This window comes from Myotis lucifugus, unplaced genomic scaffold (genome assembly GCF_000147115.1).
Source record: "Myotis lucifugus unplaced genomic scaffold, Myoluc2.0 scaffold_151, whole genome shotgun sequence".
In the NCBI taxonomy this organism is placed as follows: Eukaryota; Metazoa; Chordata; class Mammalia; order Chiroptera; family Vespertilionidae; genus Myotis; species Myotis lucifugus.
The window spans coordinates 678,064-691,710 of record NW_005871199.1 but is presented as its reverse complement, the minus strand read 5'-3'; the positions used below and the strand labels follow the sequence as shown (position 1 = coordinate 691,710).

The window sequence follows — 13,647 nt, the reverse complement described above, 5'->3', positions numbered from 1 at the left end:
TAATTAAGTGTAGGGTGGACCTCGCCTGGTGACTTTCCCGCGCCCTAGCATATCACTGGCCGTGCGGTATGGATCCCTTGACCTTTCCTCCCTAGAGATAACCTCTGGGTCTCAGTTGTATTTCAGCTCTAGGTCCAGATAAGCCAGCGGTTCTCAACCTGTGGGTTGCGACCGCGGTCTCAACCTGTGGGTTGCGACCCCTTTGGCGGTTGAACGACCCTTTCACGGGGGTCGCCTAAGACCATCCTGCATATCAGATGTTTACATTACGATTCATAACAGTAGCAACATTACAGTTATGAAGTAGCAACGAAAATAATTTTATGGTTGGGTCACAACATGAGGAACTGTATTTAAAGGGCCAGAAGGTTGAGAACCACTGAATAAGCAACAAAACTAGCCACAGGGGACATCAGGCCCAGCTACATTGAATAATCACACACACACACCACACCCGTGTTGGCCAATCAATCAGTGGAGACCACAACCCTGAAAGGACACACCTGGAAAACTACTGAATATTTTATTAAGATCTTTCCCTGGGACCACCCCTAAAATCTCCTTCCTTAAGAACCGCAGGATGGAGGACTGTGCACTCTCCCTCCCTAAACATGCCCATGACTTTCCCTTTCCAGCCCCTTCTTCATTCCCCAAGCTTCCTCACTCCCAAGCTCCAAGGGCCCTAACTTTACCTCTAGAACTTGTTTGCTAAATCCATTTCTTCTAGGAATTACTTTTTCTACCTCTGTAATTTACCCGAATGTTCCCTTGCAGTTTGGGTCTTGCTATATCCTCTCGGCCCACATCCTTGTGCTATCAGAATCCTCTTCTAGCCTCATGAGAGAGTAGGGGACAAAGCAAAATAAAGAAGGGGGCTCAGCCTATTCTTCTTTGCAAAGGTGAAAAGGCCTCATTGTGTTAGGACTATAGGACAATATAACGGCCATTTGTAAACTTCCCGCCACAGGAGACAAAGGCCAGGAAAAGCTTTCTGGACACCAGGAATCAGACCATATAAGGAACTGAAACTGTCCTAAAAACAGCTGAGCACACACCTGCATTCCATCTCCTTCCAAGCCACCGACTCAGCCCCCAAGTCCACTGACGACAAAAGTTTCCTGCCAGCGACTACATATAAGGATGAAACTCCAGCTCCTGGGTGCTGCCATCATCGACCCAATGTCCCCTTGGCTCAGTGCTGTGCAGCCCTTCCCTTTGGGTATCCCATCCCTCATCCCCTTTTCCTAAATAAAATCATTTTTTCTTTATCCACCGTCTGAGATGGTTATTTAGCCTGCCTGTGCACACCGTCATGTTCACCTTTCAATGACCAACAGAAGGGACCAAGTGATGCCTTTGGAAATGAAAGCCAGCAACTTCCTTAAAAAAAGGGGGTAATGTGCAGACTTCTTTATTATTCAATGCGGCTGGGCCTGATGTCCCCTGTGGCTAGTTTTGTTGCTTATCTGGACCTGGAGCTGAAATACAACTGAGGTCCAGATGTTATCTCTCCAAACCGCCATATAATATATATTCTTGGACACCAGGAATCAGACCATATAAGGAACTGAAACTGTCCTAAAAACACCTGAGCACACACCTGCATTCCATCTGCCTTCCAAGCCACCGACTCAGCCCCCAAGTCCACAGACGACAAAACTTTCCTGCCAGCGACTACATATAAGGATGAAACTCCAGGTACATATATATTGATTTCAGAGAGGAAGGAAGAGGGAAAGAGAGATAGAAACATGAATGATGAAAAAGTCATTGATCATCAGGGAAAAAGGAGACATATGTAAAACTTTAGACAATAAATAAATAAATAAATAAAATCATTGATCAGCTGCCTCCTGCATGCCCCCTACTGGGGATCGAGCCTGCAACCTGGGCATGTGCCCTTGACTGGAATTGAATCAGGGACCCTTCAGCCCACAGGCCCACGCTCTATCCACTGAGCCAAACCAGATAGGACTGTGAGGACTTCTTGAGGGATGTAGTCTAGGAGGAAGGAATCATATAGACTCTATATGAAATGGGGTACCAGTGTCTCATCATTTATAATAATTATCATTACTCTTCCAAGCTCTTAATTAAAATGACTATTAGAAGCTACTCCAAATTGTTTAAGGAAATATTATGCACACTATGGTTTGTCTATGGCAAATTATGCTTTTAAGGTTATTGATAATTAGTAATATTGAGAAAGAATCATGGACTGGGAGTTAGGACACCTAGGTACTAGTTCCAGCTCCACCTTAATTTGGTGTGTGATTTTAGGCAAGTAATTTCCCTCTTGGGAGCTTGATAAATCTGGTGGAAGAGAGAAGGTAGACTAGCAGATGATGCCAGAGGTTCCTTTCAGTTCTAACATTAGTGGAAGCTGACTATATTTTCCACTTAATCATCTCTGCGCATGCAGGGGGAGGAAACCCTTTGAAAGCTTTCTTGCTCTGGGAAAAATCTAAGCAGGGACATTTCTGTTTTCCTTGGAGCTCTGCATCAACCTAGGAACCTGCTTTGTCTTTTCACTACTTGAGCAAGATGCAGGATGAGCAGGCAAAGACAGGGGGGAAATTTGAGAAAGTTCCAGCAAGGTAGTTTAGTATAGTGCAAGGAATATGGGCTCAGGCACCTAAAATTTGGTTAAGCTACTTACAGAGTAATCTTGAGAAAGTTCCTGAGTTACCCAGTAAATATTAGGTCCTGTTCCTGTCTTTACCTTCAGCCACTCAAATGTTCACGATAATACCAGTTTGAATTCCAGATCCACACCCCAAACTTTCCTGTTTTTATCCGGCGTATTATTAGGGAGGCAGGCAAATGAAAATACCTATATTACTATAGCCTCATTATTTTATTTAAAATGAATTCCTGCCCTGGCCGGGTAGCTCAATTAGAGCGTCATCCCCATATGCCAAAGTTGTGGGTTCAGTCCTCAGTCAGGGCACACACATAAGAATCAATCCATGAATGCATAAATAAATGGATCAACAAATTGCTGTTTCTCTCTCTCCCTCCGTTAGTCAACAGTCCCTGTGTGTGTATAACCGCTGTTCTTCATCAGTGGCAGAATGCGCTGATTACAGATTTTGACACCACGCGATTGCGAGACTTCCCGCCGGCTGAGTCAAAACTCTGTCACTCGGGCTAACGGGATATGTTCTCCCTGCCTGGATTATAACCTGGGTTTACGAGTCACGTGACAAGCCAACCCGAACCAAGCCGCTCCCCACATTCCCGCAACTTTTGCCCTTCCCTACGATTCATCTTCAGGCGTTCACCCGGACCTGCAGAACCCAGGCCCCACGGGACCAATAAATGCTCCGGCCTCATTGGCCTTATTTTCTCTTGGACAGACAACTCTGACCAGTTACGGCGGCGCCGGCGTCCAGACGGTAATCCCATTGGCTCAGTGCTCTGCCCATCAAAACGGCTACGTCTTCGGCTTCCAATCAGACTCAAGCGTGAATGAGCGCCACAGGGTGGAGGAGGGGAATCCCCCGTAAATCTTGGCAATCCAGTTGACTCTCCCGCCTTTGTTTTCAACCCTGCCTTGTTCTCCTTCTTATAAAAGTGATGGCCGGAGACCAAGCACTCAAACATCCTGTGCTGCAGTCACAGCCTTCTCTGTCCTGCCCTGAGGAGCCTCCTCAGGACGAGTTGCTATTGCTAGGAGACACTGAGGCAGAAAGGGAGAGCCTGACTATGTTTGTCTCAGGTCACGTTTGTGGACGCTCAGCCTCTGAACCCTCTGCTCCCAGATTCAGCGCCTCTACCGTGGCTCCCGACTAGGTGCAACCCACTTTCCTAGTGTAAAGCTGGGGGCGGGGTTTGGCTGGGCCGGTCCAGGATGCAAGATCCTGGAGGGAAGAAAAGGTGTACTGTTTGGGGTGCTCAGCGGGCTGGGCTGGCTTGGCAGGGCTGGGATCTTCAGAACAGGTAATAACCCGGAGGCCTGTTCGTCTGAACCATAGATAGAAGGACAAGGCGAGATCTCCGGGTAACAGGTGAGGGGGCTGCATAGGTGAGGAGGGGGAATAAATGGAAGAGCAAGAGGAACCAGAAGCTTTGTGTGTGTGTGTGTGTGTGTGTGTGTGTGTTGTGGGGGGGCGGGAATGGGGGGAGCAGCCATCATCGTCCTGCAACACGCCTCCCTGCAGGATGGATTTCGGAACCCCTGACCTGCTGGATGTGTGGCTGGAGCCCCCAGATGATGTCTTAACAGGACCCTTCCTGGAGCTGGGACTCCACTGTCCACCTCCCGAAGTCCCAGTGACTATGCTACAAGAACAGGGGCTGCAAGGCTGGGAGTCCAGTGGGGCCCCTGCCTGTGTGAGTATGATGAATGGAAGCCGGGTGGTTTGAAACACAACTCTGATAAGAAGCCCAAGAGACTTCAGCCTACACTTGGAAAGTGGTCTGAGACAGTACCCCTAGAGTAGACATAAACTGTAATTATCCCCATGTCCAAGGACAGAAAGGACTGAAACTGAAGCACGAAGGATCTAGGTTTGATGTCAGGAAGGACTAACAGAATTCTTCCCTGTATACATACATGCCCTCTTCTGATGTAGGGCCTTCAAGAGAGTGAGCCGGAAGATTTCCCGAAGCTTTTCATTGATCCCAATGAAGTGTACTGCTCAGAAGCATCTCCTGGCAGTGACAGTGGAATCTCTGAGCACCCTGGTCGTCGAGACAGTCCCCCTGTCCCCCAGGCACCCAGCTCTCCTGCCCTCTATGAAGTTGTTTATGAGACAGAGGCCCTGGAGAAGATGCAGGAGGAAGCTGGGCCAGCGGTGGGCTTCATCTCCATTCAGCTAGGTCAGTGGTGTTATGTGGGAAGGGGACAGTGGCCCTTGAGATCCAGTCCTGGCGCTGGAGTTAAGGGCGTTTCCCCGATCTGTGCCACTACCCAGCCCTCCTGCCAGCAGGGTGTACCTTCCATCTTGTTTCTCCCAGCCACCTGTATTTCCCTTAGATCAGTGGAGCCCACCTTTTATGATGCCTGATGCCTGCATGGTCAGCAACGTGCCCCTTGATGCTCATGCCCACATCCTGCCCAGAGCAGGCACTGTAAACCCAGTGCTTCCTGCCACCCTGGTGAGTCTTGGGGTTGGCCTAATCCATCCCCCCTGATACACACACATATACCCACACAGATTGGGATAAGGGAGGGGGAAACTGATGCTGAACTCTGTTTTTGGCATCAGGCCAAAGGACAGAAAGGAGACATGGGCAATTAATTTTTATTGATTTGAGAGAGAGAAACATCGATTTGTTGTTCCACTTATTTATACTTTCATGGCTGGTTTTTGTATGTATGTGCCCTGACTAGAGATTGAACCTGCAACCTTGGCATATAGGGACAAAGCTCGAACCAACTGAGCTATAGGGCAGACTTGGGCAATTTAAAAGCAGGAAAGGATAAGTGAGACAGAAACACTTGGGAGTAAGGTGATGATGACTCAGTTAGGAAAAGGTGGGGTGAGAGAATCCAGGGATAGGGCTCAAGAGACAAGGCCAAACCTTGTGTTCATTGTTTGCTTAGCTATTGTCTCAAGTCTTGGGTCAGGACGCAGAAATGGGACAGGCCACCTGGGAAAATTGAACTGGTTACTGGGCACAGGGTGTAAGAGAAACAATTGCATTTATGTTTCCACTGGAACAATTGTCTAGCAGGCACCCACTGCATGGGGTGGCAGGGGGAGTAACACATGAGATAACTTCCCAAGGCTACCTGGTCTGCTTCCTCCAGGGGGTGAGGATCGGACCTGCCTTTATCCCGGAAAGAACTTGTTGCATGCAAAAGGCAGGGAACAGGTTCTAGACTCCCTGCAAATCTGTGGTTGAAGCTGGACCAGCAGCCAAGCCAAGCATCTTAAAATCTTGGGTTGAGGGACCTTAAAAAGTTTGATACGTCTAAATGTGACTGTGCATCAAAACAGTGGGGAATTTGTGGGTTTGTTTTTTAATATTTTTAAAATATTTTTATTGATTTGAGAGAGGAAGGGAGAGGGAGAGAGAAATAGAAACATCAATGATGAGAATCATTGATTGGTTGCCTCCGGCACATCCTCTACTGGGAATCAAGCCTGCAACCTGGGCATGTGCCCTTGACTGGAATCAAACTGAGGCTGATGCTCTATCCACTGAGTCAAACCAGTTAGGGCGGTTGTTTTTTAAATAAAACTTTCTAGGCCTCATTCTCACAGATTTTGATTAGGGAGATTGGGAGGGACACCTTTCTAATATAGTTCCACCAAATAGTCACAGGCACAAGAAGGGAGCATCAGAAAAAGGCAGAGACAGAAGGAATGGTTCAGTTAAAAGCCAAAGGCTATCAGGGCAAAAGCAACACAAATTCCTAAGACACAAAGTAAAGCATAAATTTTTCAAAAGGTAATTGGAAAGGCAAGTCATTCAGTTGATAGACTCACGTTAACCAGACACTACCCTCCCCACATAACTTTTTTCTTTAGTTCTTTGTCTGACAGGGGACAGAGCTTTAGTCTGAAAAGAGGGGATCAGACCCTAGGGGAGAATGAGCCACTGCCCCAGGGAGCTCACTGTGATTGACAGGTGACTGGATAACACACTCTGCCAAACAGGAATAGCTAAAAGTGAATCATTTGCCTGCTGGAAGATTGGGCAAACCCGACCTTAGTCAGCTACTCCACTCTCTTCAAATACTCCTGTTTGGGGAGATGTGGATCAGAGACTGCGGTCAAAGGATATGACAAAACCACCTCTTCTCTCCCATCTTAGCCTCAGGAGGTCCCTTGAATTACAGTCCCTGCCCTCACTTCATTTCATGGTTAGCTATTCCTCAGTGCAAATGGGAAACACTATAGAAGGCATGCAGGGGGAGCAGCCTGGGTGCTAAAAATGGGATGACCCTCTCCCCACTCTCATCTTCTGTGCCCCACCAGCTACCCTGTCAAGCCTTGTTCCTGACAGATGAGGAGAAGCATCTGCTGGGGCAGGAAGGGATTTCCCTGCCCTCTCACCTGCCCCTCACCAAGGTAACATGCTTCCCAAAAGGGTATCCCAATCCAGTGGCCCACCATGGCTCTGAACAGCCAGGATCACGGGGGAGAGTTGGGGCATTGGGGTAAGTTAAGGGCCCAGGACTGATACACCTTGGGGCCCCAGACAGAGGAGAGGGTCCTCAAGAAGGTCAGGAGGAAAATCCGTAACAAGCAGTCAGCTCAGGACAGTCGGCGGAGGAAGAAAGAATACATCGAGGGACTGGAGAGCAAGTATGTTTGAACTCACATTTCTGGCTTCTGGTGGGCCAGGCCCGACTCCTCTTCCTGACCAAGGGAGGTAAGGCCAGGGACGCACATAATGGAAGAACCCTGTCCTACCTTTCCACACTCCTTAGGGTGGCTGCCTGTTCTGCACAGAACCAGCAACTACAGAAAAAAATCCAGGAGCTGGAGAGGCACAACGTGTGAGTGAAAGCATAGTGTGCACGTTGGGGGAGGTATGCAACACACAGGGGCACCATTCTTGGACCCTAGTTCCCAGATCTAACTCCTCCTTCCTCCTTTCCCAGGTCCCTGGTGACTCAACTCCGCCAGCTGCAGATGCTCATTACTCAGACTTCCAACAAAGCTGCCCAGACCAGCACTTGTGTTCTGGTACCATTAGTCTACCTCCCATCCCCCCCACTTCCACCACCTGACACACTTCCATCCCAATACCCCTACTCCCAAGCCATACGAATCTTCCCATCCCTGATGGCTCCAACTGCCCTCTATTCACTTACTTTACTGTCCCCACAGCCCAAGTGTCTTCTTGCTTCCTCCCAGATCCTTCTTTTTTCCCTGGCTCTCATCATCCTGCCCAGTTTCAGCCCCTTTCAAGGTCCACCAGAAGCTGGGTCTGAGGATTACCAGCCTCATGGAGGTGAGAGGCAAGGGCAGGGAATGACTTTTGACCCGGTGAGCAAGTGGGGTGTTCTCCAGGTAGTCAAGAGGTGGGAGGGAGGGCCCGTCCTGTCTAGGAATTCCCACCCAAGGGAGCACTCTACTACTGCCCTTTTTTCTTCACCCCACAGTGATTTCCAGAAATATCCTGATTCACAAGGACGTAACAAAAAATTGGGAGACCCCAGAGGTAGAGTCCAGATTGGGGGGGCCACCTGGGATCAAGAGTGCAAATGGCTCAACAACGACTCTGCTTGAGAAGACGGGAGGAAAGACAGGCCCCCGAGGGCTCCTCAGAACTGTGCTACATGCAGATGAGATGTGAGCTGGAGCACTTCCGAGCCCACCCCCAATCACATGAGGAACCCAGGGCTCTCCGCTCTGCTTTCCCCTGGGATTTCCACTCGGGGTTCTTTGGCCTCAGGATTACATCAGGATGCCCTAGATGCCTGTACCCTGAGGCCCAGTCTGTCTGTGTGAGGTGGCACCACAAATACTTTTATTATGTATCTGTGATTTTATTTCTTCTTTGGATGTAGGGTTGAGGGAAACAGACGTTTTTGCTAATGAAATAAACGTTTTTTTGCTGAAATTTTATTCCAGTTTTAAATAAGTAGAAGGGGGGAAGATAGGTACTTGATAAAGTGGGGCCTAAAGTTGCCACCCCGGTTCCCTCTCTGCCTTCATATCTTCCTGCCCCAAACCAAATCACAATAGAGAAGGAAACTATTTTACTCTTTTTATTCTGCTCATTGATGATCTAGACGAGGAAGATGGAAGGGGTTTTGTTTGTTTGTTCCTCCCACTCCCCAAAATACTAGGGGCACAAATAAGTCCATTCTATTTTCTCTGTCGGAGGCAGGGTCTTTAAGACCCATATACAAGGGTAGAAGGTAGCTATATGGATTCGATTTGCTTCCGGACCTTTTCCAGGGCCCTTCTGTCCAGTTGTCGCTGACGAATGATGACAAGGCAAGCGAAGACCAAGGCTACACCGATGACAGTCCCTTCAAATTTCCAGAATAAGTGTTGTTCCATCAGCGCCGAGCGACAGCTGAGGGTAGGAAGAAACAATTATTCCCAGGGAAGGCCAGACAGCCTCTCCCTCTAGCCTCCCTTCTACTTCAGCCTAACCAAGATACAACATCTGAGGGGAAAAGAGAAAACCAAAGTCAGTCTACTGTGCTCGCAGTGCATAAACCCCACTCAAATATATCATTCAACTCATTTTCTGGTGAGACAAGCAGAGCAGGTACTAAACAATTTTACTGATGAGAAGATATGGCCATGAATATAGCACTGAGAAGGAGAATTGGGACTTGAAGTAATTTGGTTCCAAATCCCTTCCTCTTTCCAATATGCCACACTACCTCCAGACCAAGAGGAAGAGGTGGGACTATCTACCTAAGGTCATAGGAGCAAAGGAGGTGATCTAGGAGGTTTCCAGAGGAGAAACAGCACTTGCCTTTTGAACCCATTCCTCTTAGATAAGCTGCATGTGATTTTCTCCACATACCCTGTGGAGCCACATTCAGGGGTGGTTTTCTGCCGGGAGAAAAGGACCAAAGCACACGTTAGGAAGGGGCCAGAGGAGAAGCAGGCCGGATGCTATTCAGAAGGGGCAGGGGCCCAAGCGCTATGGCTCAGAACTGGGAGGTAACTTGTGAAGAGTTCTAATGGGGATGGTGGAGGCGGTGGCTGCGCAATTAGGAATATGTGTTAGAAAGAATGTTTCAAAAGCGATCATCTAGGAGAGGCGTGGACAGGTCCCAGAGTCTATTGGATTCAAAATGAACAGGACACGGTTATTAACTGAAAGTTGCCATTAGCGTGGAAAGAAAAGGGCACATTTACAGGGGAAGACAAGTTCATATGTGGACATATACAAGGAAAAAGATAAAAGACAATGAAAGGCAAACTCAGGAAGACTTAGGGGCTGTGGCGGAAGCGTGAGAGAAGCCACAGTTTCATTTGCAAGTATCTCTGAGCTCGCTGAGTAGACACCATGAGCAAAGCTCACCCCCTGAGGTAAAAACATTTATGGAGCCCTAACTGGTTTGGCTCAGTGGATAGAGCGTCGGCCTGCAGACTGAAGAGTCCCAGGTTGGATTCCAGTCAAGGGCATGAACCTTGGTTGCGGGCACATCCCCAGTGGGGGGTGTGCAGGAGGCGGCTGATCAATGTTTCTCTCTCATCGATGTTTCTAACTCTCTTATCCCTCTCCCTTCCTCTCTGTAAAAAATCAATAAAATATATTAAAAAACAACAACAAACATTTATGGACAAGAAGTTATCGTTGAAACTAAATGGCGGCTGCCTGGCCGGTGTGGCTGGGTTGGAGCGTCATCCCATACACACTAAAGAGGCAGGTTCCATTCCGGGTGAGGGCACATACCCAGATTTCAGGTTCCACGTCACATCAAGGTTTCTCTCTCTCCCTCCCCTCCTCTCTAAAATCAATACCTTGGGTGAGTATTAAAAATAAAGAAAAAATAAATTAAATGGTAGCAGACATGTCCAAGGAATGTTGCCAGGATTTGATCCCTTTATAAATCTTGTGATAGACCAGCGGTTCTCAACCTTCCTAACGCCGAGACCCTTTAATACAGTTCCTCATATGTGGTGACCCCCAATTTCATTGTTACAAACTGAACATAATTAAAGCATAGTGATTAATCACAAAAACAATATGTAATTATATGTGTTTTCCAATGGTCTTAGGCGATCACTAAGGGTCGTTCGACCCCCTAAGGGGTCGCGACCACAGGTTGAGAACCGCTGTGATAGAGGAATGTGTGTCGATGGCAATAGTGGGCACCAGGACCCTATTGGGATGGTGGTCATACAGGAATCGGTGTCATGTTAGAAGCCTGGGCACGGACGTGAAGAACGGCTGTGTTCCTCAGAGAAATCAACTTGCTTGCACATGTTTTTCTAGATAGCACCTGTTTTTCTACAATATTAAAGCCAAGTCTTGGACATTTTCATATTGAACTTTTGTTAAGTGAACTTTCGCATTGGTCAAGATAAAAAAAGATGTAGGGACTGATCAGATGTGAGAAGCAGATACTCACAGCCTGGAAAGTAGAACACGGAGTACACTCTTCTGCCACCACGAACTCCTCCACCATCCAGCACGGCAAGCCCGAGGTGCTCACTAAAGGGGAGAAAGGCAGCCCCAAATCTCGCTCGGAAAACACTTCCCCCGAAGGTTCTGCCCAGCCCACTTCCCAGCACCCCGACGCCCTCGGTCCGCACGGGGCGCCCTGGGCCACCTGTGCTCTCGGTGCGCGGGAGGCAGTCAGGACAGAAACCCCGGGGGCGCCGGGCTCCGGACCATCACCCACCTGACAGCTTCTCCTCCCGCACCGGGGCCTCCGCTTGGCTGCGGGGGACAGGGGGGAAGGGGCAGACGTCAGAAGCCAGGAAACAGGGCACCCCCCACCGCGCGGTCGCGGGGCGCAGTCTCCCCCACCCCCAGGGCAGGGGCCAGCCCGTCCTCCGCCCCCGCCTCCCCCGGCGCCCAGCCTCCTCACCAGAGCTTTAAGGTGAACGCGCAGAGCAGCCAGTAGAGGCGGCGGCCCGGGGGGAGGCCACGCCTCCCCGCCCCCGCAGGCATGGAGCGCTCCGGGTCGCCGCCGGGACCGAGGAGGCTGCTTCCCTGGGCTCGCGCCGCCGTCAGAGCGCCGAGGCGCCGACCCTGCAGCGCTCCGGGAAGTTCCAGGTCAGAACTGCGAAATGCTGGGGCTGCCTCAGGTCAAAGGCTCTACTGGGCGGTGCCCATGGCCCGGACAAGAAGAGCCAGTACGTCCAATGCGCAGGGCGGTACGGCCCTAGCCGCCCCTCGCCTCGCCTTCGGCTCCCGGCGCGGCCATCTTGCCCTGCGAAGGCTCCTGGGCGCGGGCCAGACCACGGGCGGTCCGCTGGGCCCGGTTTCCCTGAGCGGGGCGGGGCATCGCAGGCGCAGGCGCGGGCGCGCGCGTTGCTTGCTGGGCCTTGTAGTCTCGCAGGGTTGGTGGCGCTGCGGGCAGCTCCCGGAATAGAATCTCACTGCGTTCGTGCTGCGCACCGTGGCATTCTGGTCCTGGTAGTCTTTGGTGGGAATGGAGGAAATGGCGGCGAGGCTGTATTCTCGGTTCCTGGCTCCCTGGCCTGTCTCTTGTTTACCCATCTGGGCTAGATGAGCAGCGAGACGTAAAAAAGAACCACACGTCGCACTCAGGACTTTGCACTTTCCTTAAAACCCTGGGAGTTACCATTAAAATTCAGCCTTTCTGACACTCTTACCTGTCTCATTGTTCCCGCCCAGTATGGTCAAAGGGAGAAGCTGGGTTGGCCTCTCCCTGCCACTGGGCCCCCACTCAGCTCTACTCAGATGTCACCTCCTCTCATGTTCAAAGATCCCCAGAACTGGCCCTTGAATAACCGCATCAAATGTTCTCAGCTCTCCCTTGCTCCTACATAATGCGCAATAAAAAAGAGCGTAAGATCTGAAGTTCCAGCAAGTGTTCAGTCTAGCTAGGTTGGGGTGCTTATTAGCTACATGACTTTAGCACTGTATCTGGCTCTCGGTGTTCTGTGTTAAAAGGAAATGCAAACGTGCGTTTTCTTTGTTTGTTTGTTTTTGAGATGCAAATAAAATGTGTAAATACTTATTCTCCTCTATGTTGCCTCACATTTCTGTCATATTTTTTAAAAGGTATGTTTTTATTGATTTCAGAGAGAGGAAAGGAGAGGGAGAGAAACATTGATGAGAAATGCTTCCTGCATGCCCCCTAAATGGGGATGTGCCCTGAAACCTGGGCATGTGCCCTGACGAAGAATAAAAAATTAAGATACTTAGGAATAAAGTAAACCAAGAAGGTAAAAGACTTGTACTCGGAAAATCACAGGATGTTGAAAAAAAGAGATAGAGGAAGATAGAAACAAGTGAAAGAATATACCATGTTCTTGGATTGATAGAATTAACATCATTAAAATGTCCATACTACCCAAAGCAATCTATAGATTCAATGCAATCCCTATTAAAATACCAATAGTATATTTCACAGATCAAGAACAAATACTAAAAAAATATATATGAAACCAAAAAAGACCCCAAATAAGCCACAGCAATCTTGAGAAAGAAAATTGGAGGGATCACCAATACCAGAAATCAAGTTATACTGCAAACCACTATAATCAAAACAGCATAATACTAGCACAAGAACAGGCATATACACCAATGGAACAGAACAGAGACCCCAGAAATCCACCTAAGCCATTACACTCAATTAATATTTGACAAAGGAGGTAAGAGCACACAGTTGAAATCAAGACAGTCTCTTCAATAAATGGTGTTGGGAAAATTGGACAGATACAAGCAAAAAACAAAAAAAGAAACGAGACCACTAACTTACACCATACACAAGAATAAACTCAAAATGGATAAAAGTCTTAAGCATGTCATGAAATGATAAAAATCCTAGAAGAAACCATAGGCAGCAAAATCTCAGACATCTCCGTAGCAATATGTTTGTGGATACATCTCCTAGGGCAAGGGAAAAAACTAAGGAGAAAATGAACAAATGCAATTACTTAAAAAGTTTCTGCACAGCAAAAGAAACCATCAACAAAATGAAAAGGGAGCCCACTGTATGGGAGAACATATTTGGCAATGATACATCTGATAAAGGGTATATCAAACATATAGACTCATACATTTACAAAAGAG

The 13,647-nt window shown here is 48.6% G+C and overlaps 2 protein-coding genes and 1 long non-coding RNA gene across 9 annotated transcripts in view; 2 read left to right on the top strand and 1 right to left on the bottom strand.

The window, feature by feature from the left end:
• Positions 1-1,268, top strand: part of LOC111827317 — a 3,281-nt gene extending 2,013 nt beyond the window's left edge. The window contains exon 2 of the long non-coding RNA XR_002830829.1: positions 968-1,268. This is a non-coding gene — a long non-coding RNA (uncharacterized LOC111827317). The remainder of the gene's footprint in view (positions 1-967) is intronic.
• A 2,323-nt stretch (positions 1,269-3,591) lies between these two features.
• Positions 3,592-8,526, top strand: CREB3L4 (cAMP responsive element binding protein 3 like 4). 7 transcript variants are annotated; one of them, XM_014461184.2, is made up of 10 exons: positions 3,592-4,010; positions 4,164-4,335; positions 4,578-4,824; positions 4,982-5,103; positions 6,933-7,025; positions 7,156-7,262; positions 7,388-7,456; positions 7,562-7,646; positions 7,818-7,914; positions 8,066-8,526. In XM_014461184.2, exons 2-10 carry the CDS (start codon positions 4,165-4,167, stop codon positions 8,257-8,259), a joined length of 1,185 nt encoding a protein of 394 aa, XP_014316670.1. In that variant the 5' UTR covers positions 3,592-4,010; position 4,164; the 3' UTR covers positions 8,260-8,526. The 7 variants fall into 7 exon arrangements, with proteins under 7 accessions (XP_014316670.1, XP_023615041.1, XP_023615042.1 ...); XM_023759273.1 differs by having other exon boundaries at positions 3,592-3,795; positions 7,562-7,914; XM_023759274.1 differs by having other exon boundaries at positions 3,592-3,815; positions 7,562-7,914.
• Positions 8,527-8,658: 132 nt separating this feature from the next.
• Positions 8,659-11,860, bottom strand: JTB (jumping translocation breakpoint). The gene is made up of 5 exons (XM_006095134.3): positions 11,471-11,860; positions 11,282-11,319; positions 11,009-11,091; positions 9,400-9,479; positions 8,659-8,988 (listed from the first exon to the last, which is right to left on the bottom strand). Exons 1-5 carry the CDS (start codon positions 11,551-11,553, stop codon positions 8,832-8,834), a joined length of 441 nt encoding a protein of 146 aa, XP_006095196.1. The 5' UTR covers positions 11,554-11,860; the 3' UTR covers positions 8,659-8,831.
• Positions 11,861-13,647: the final 1,787 nt, after the last annotated feature.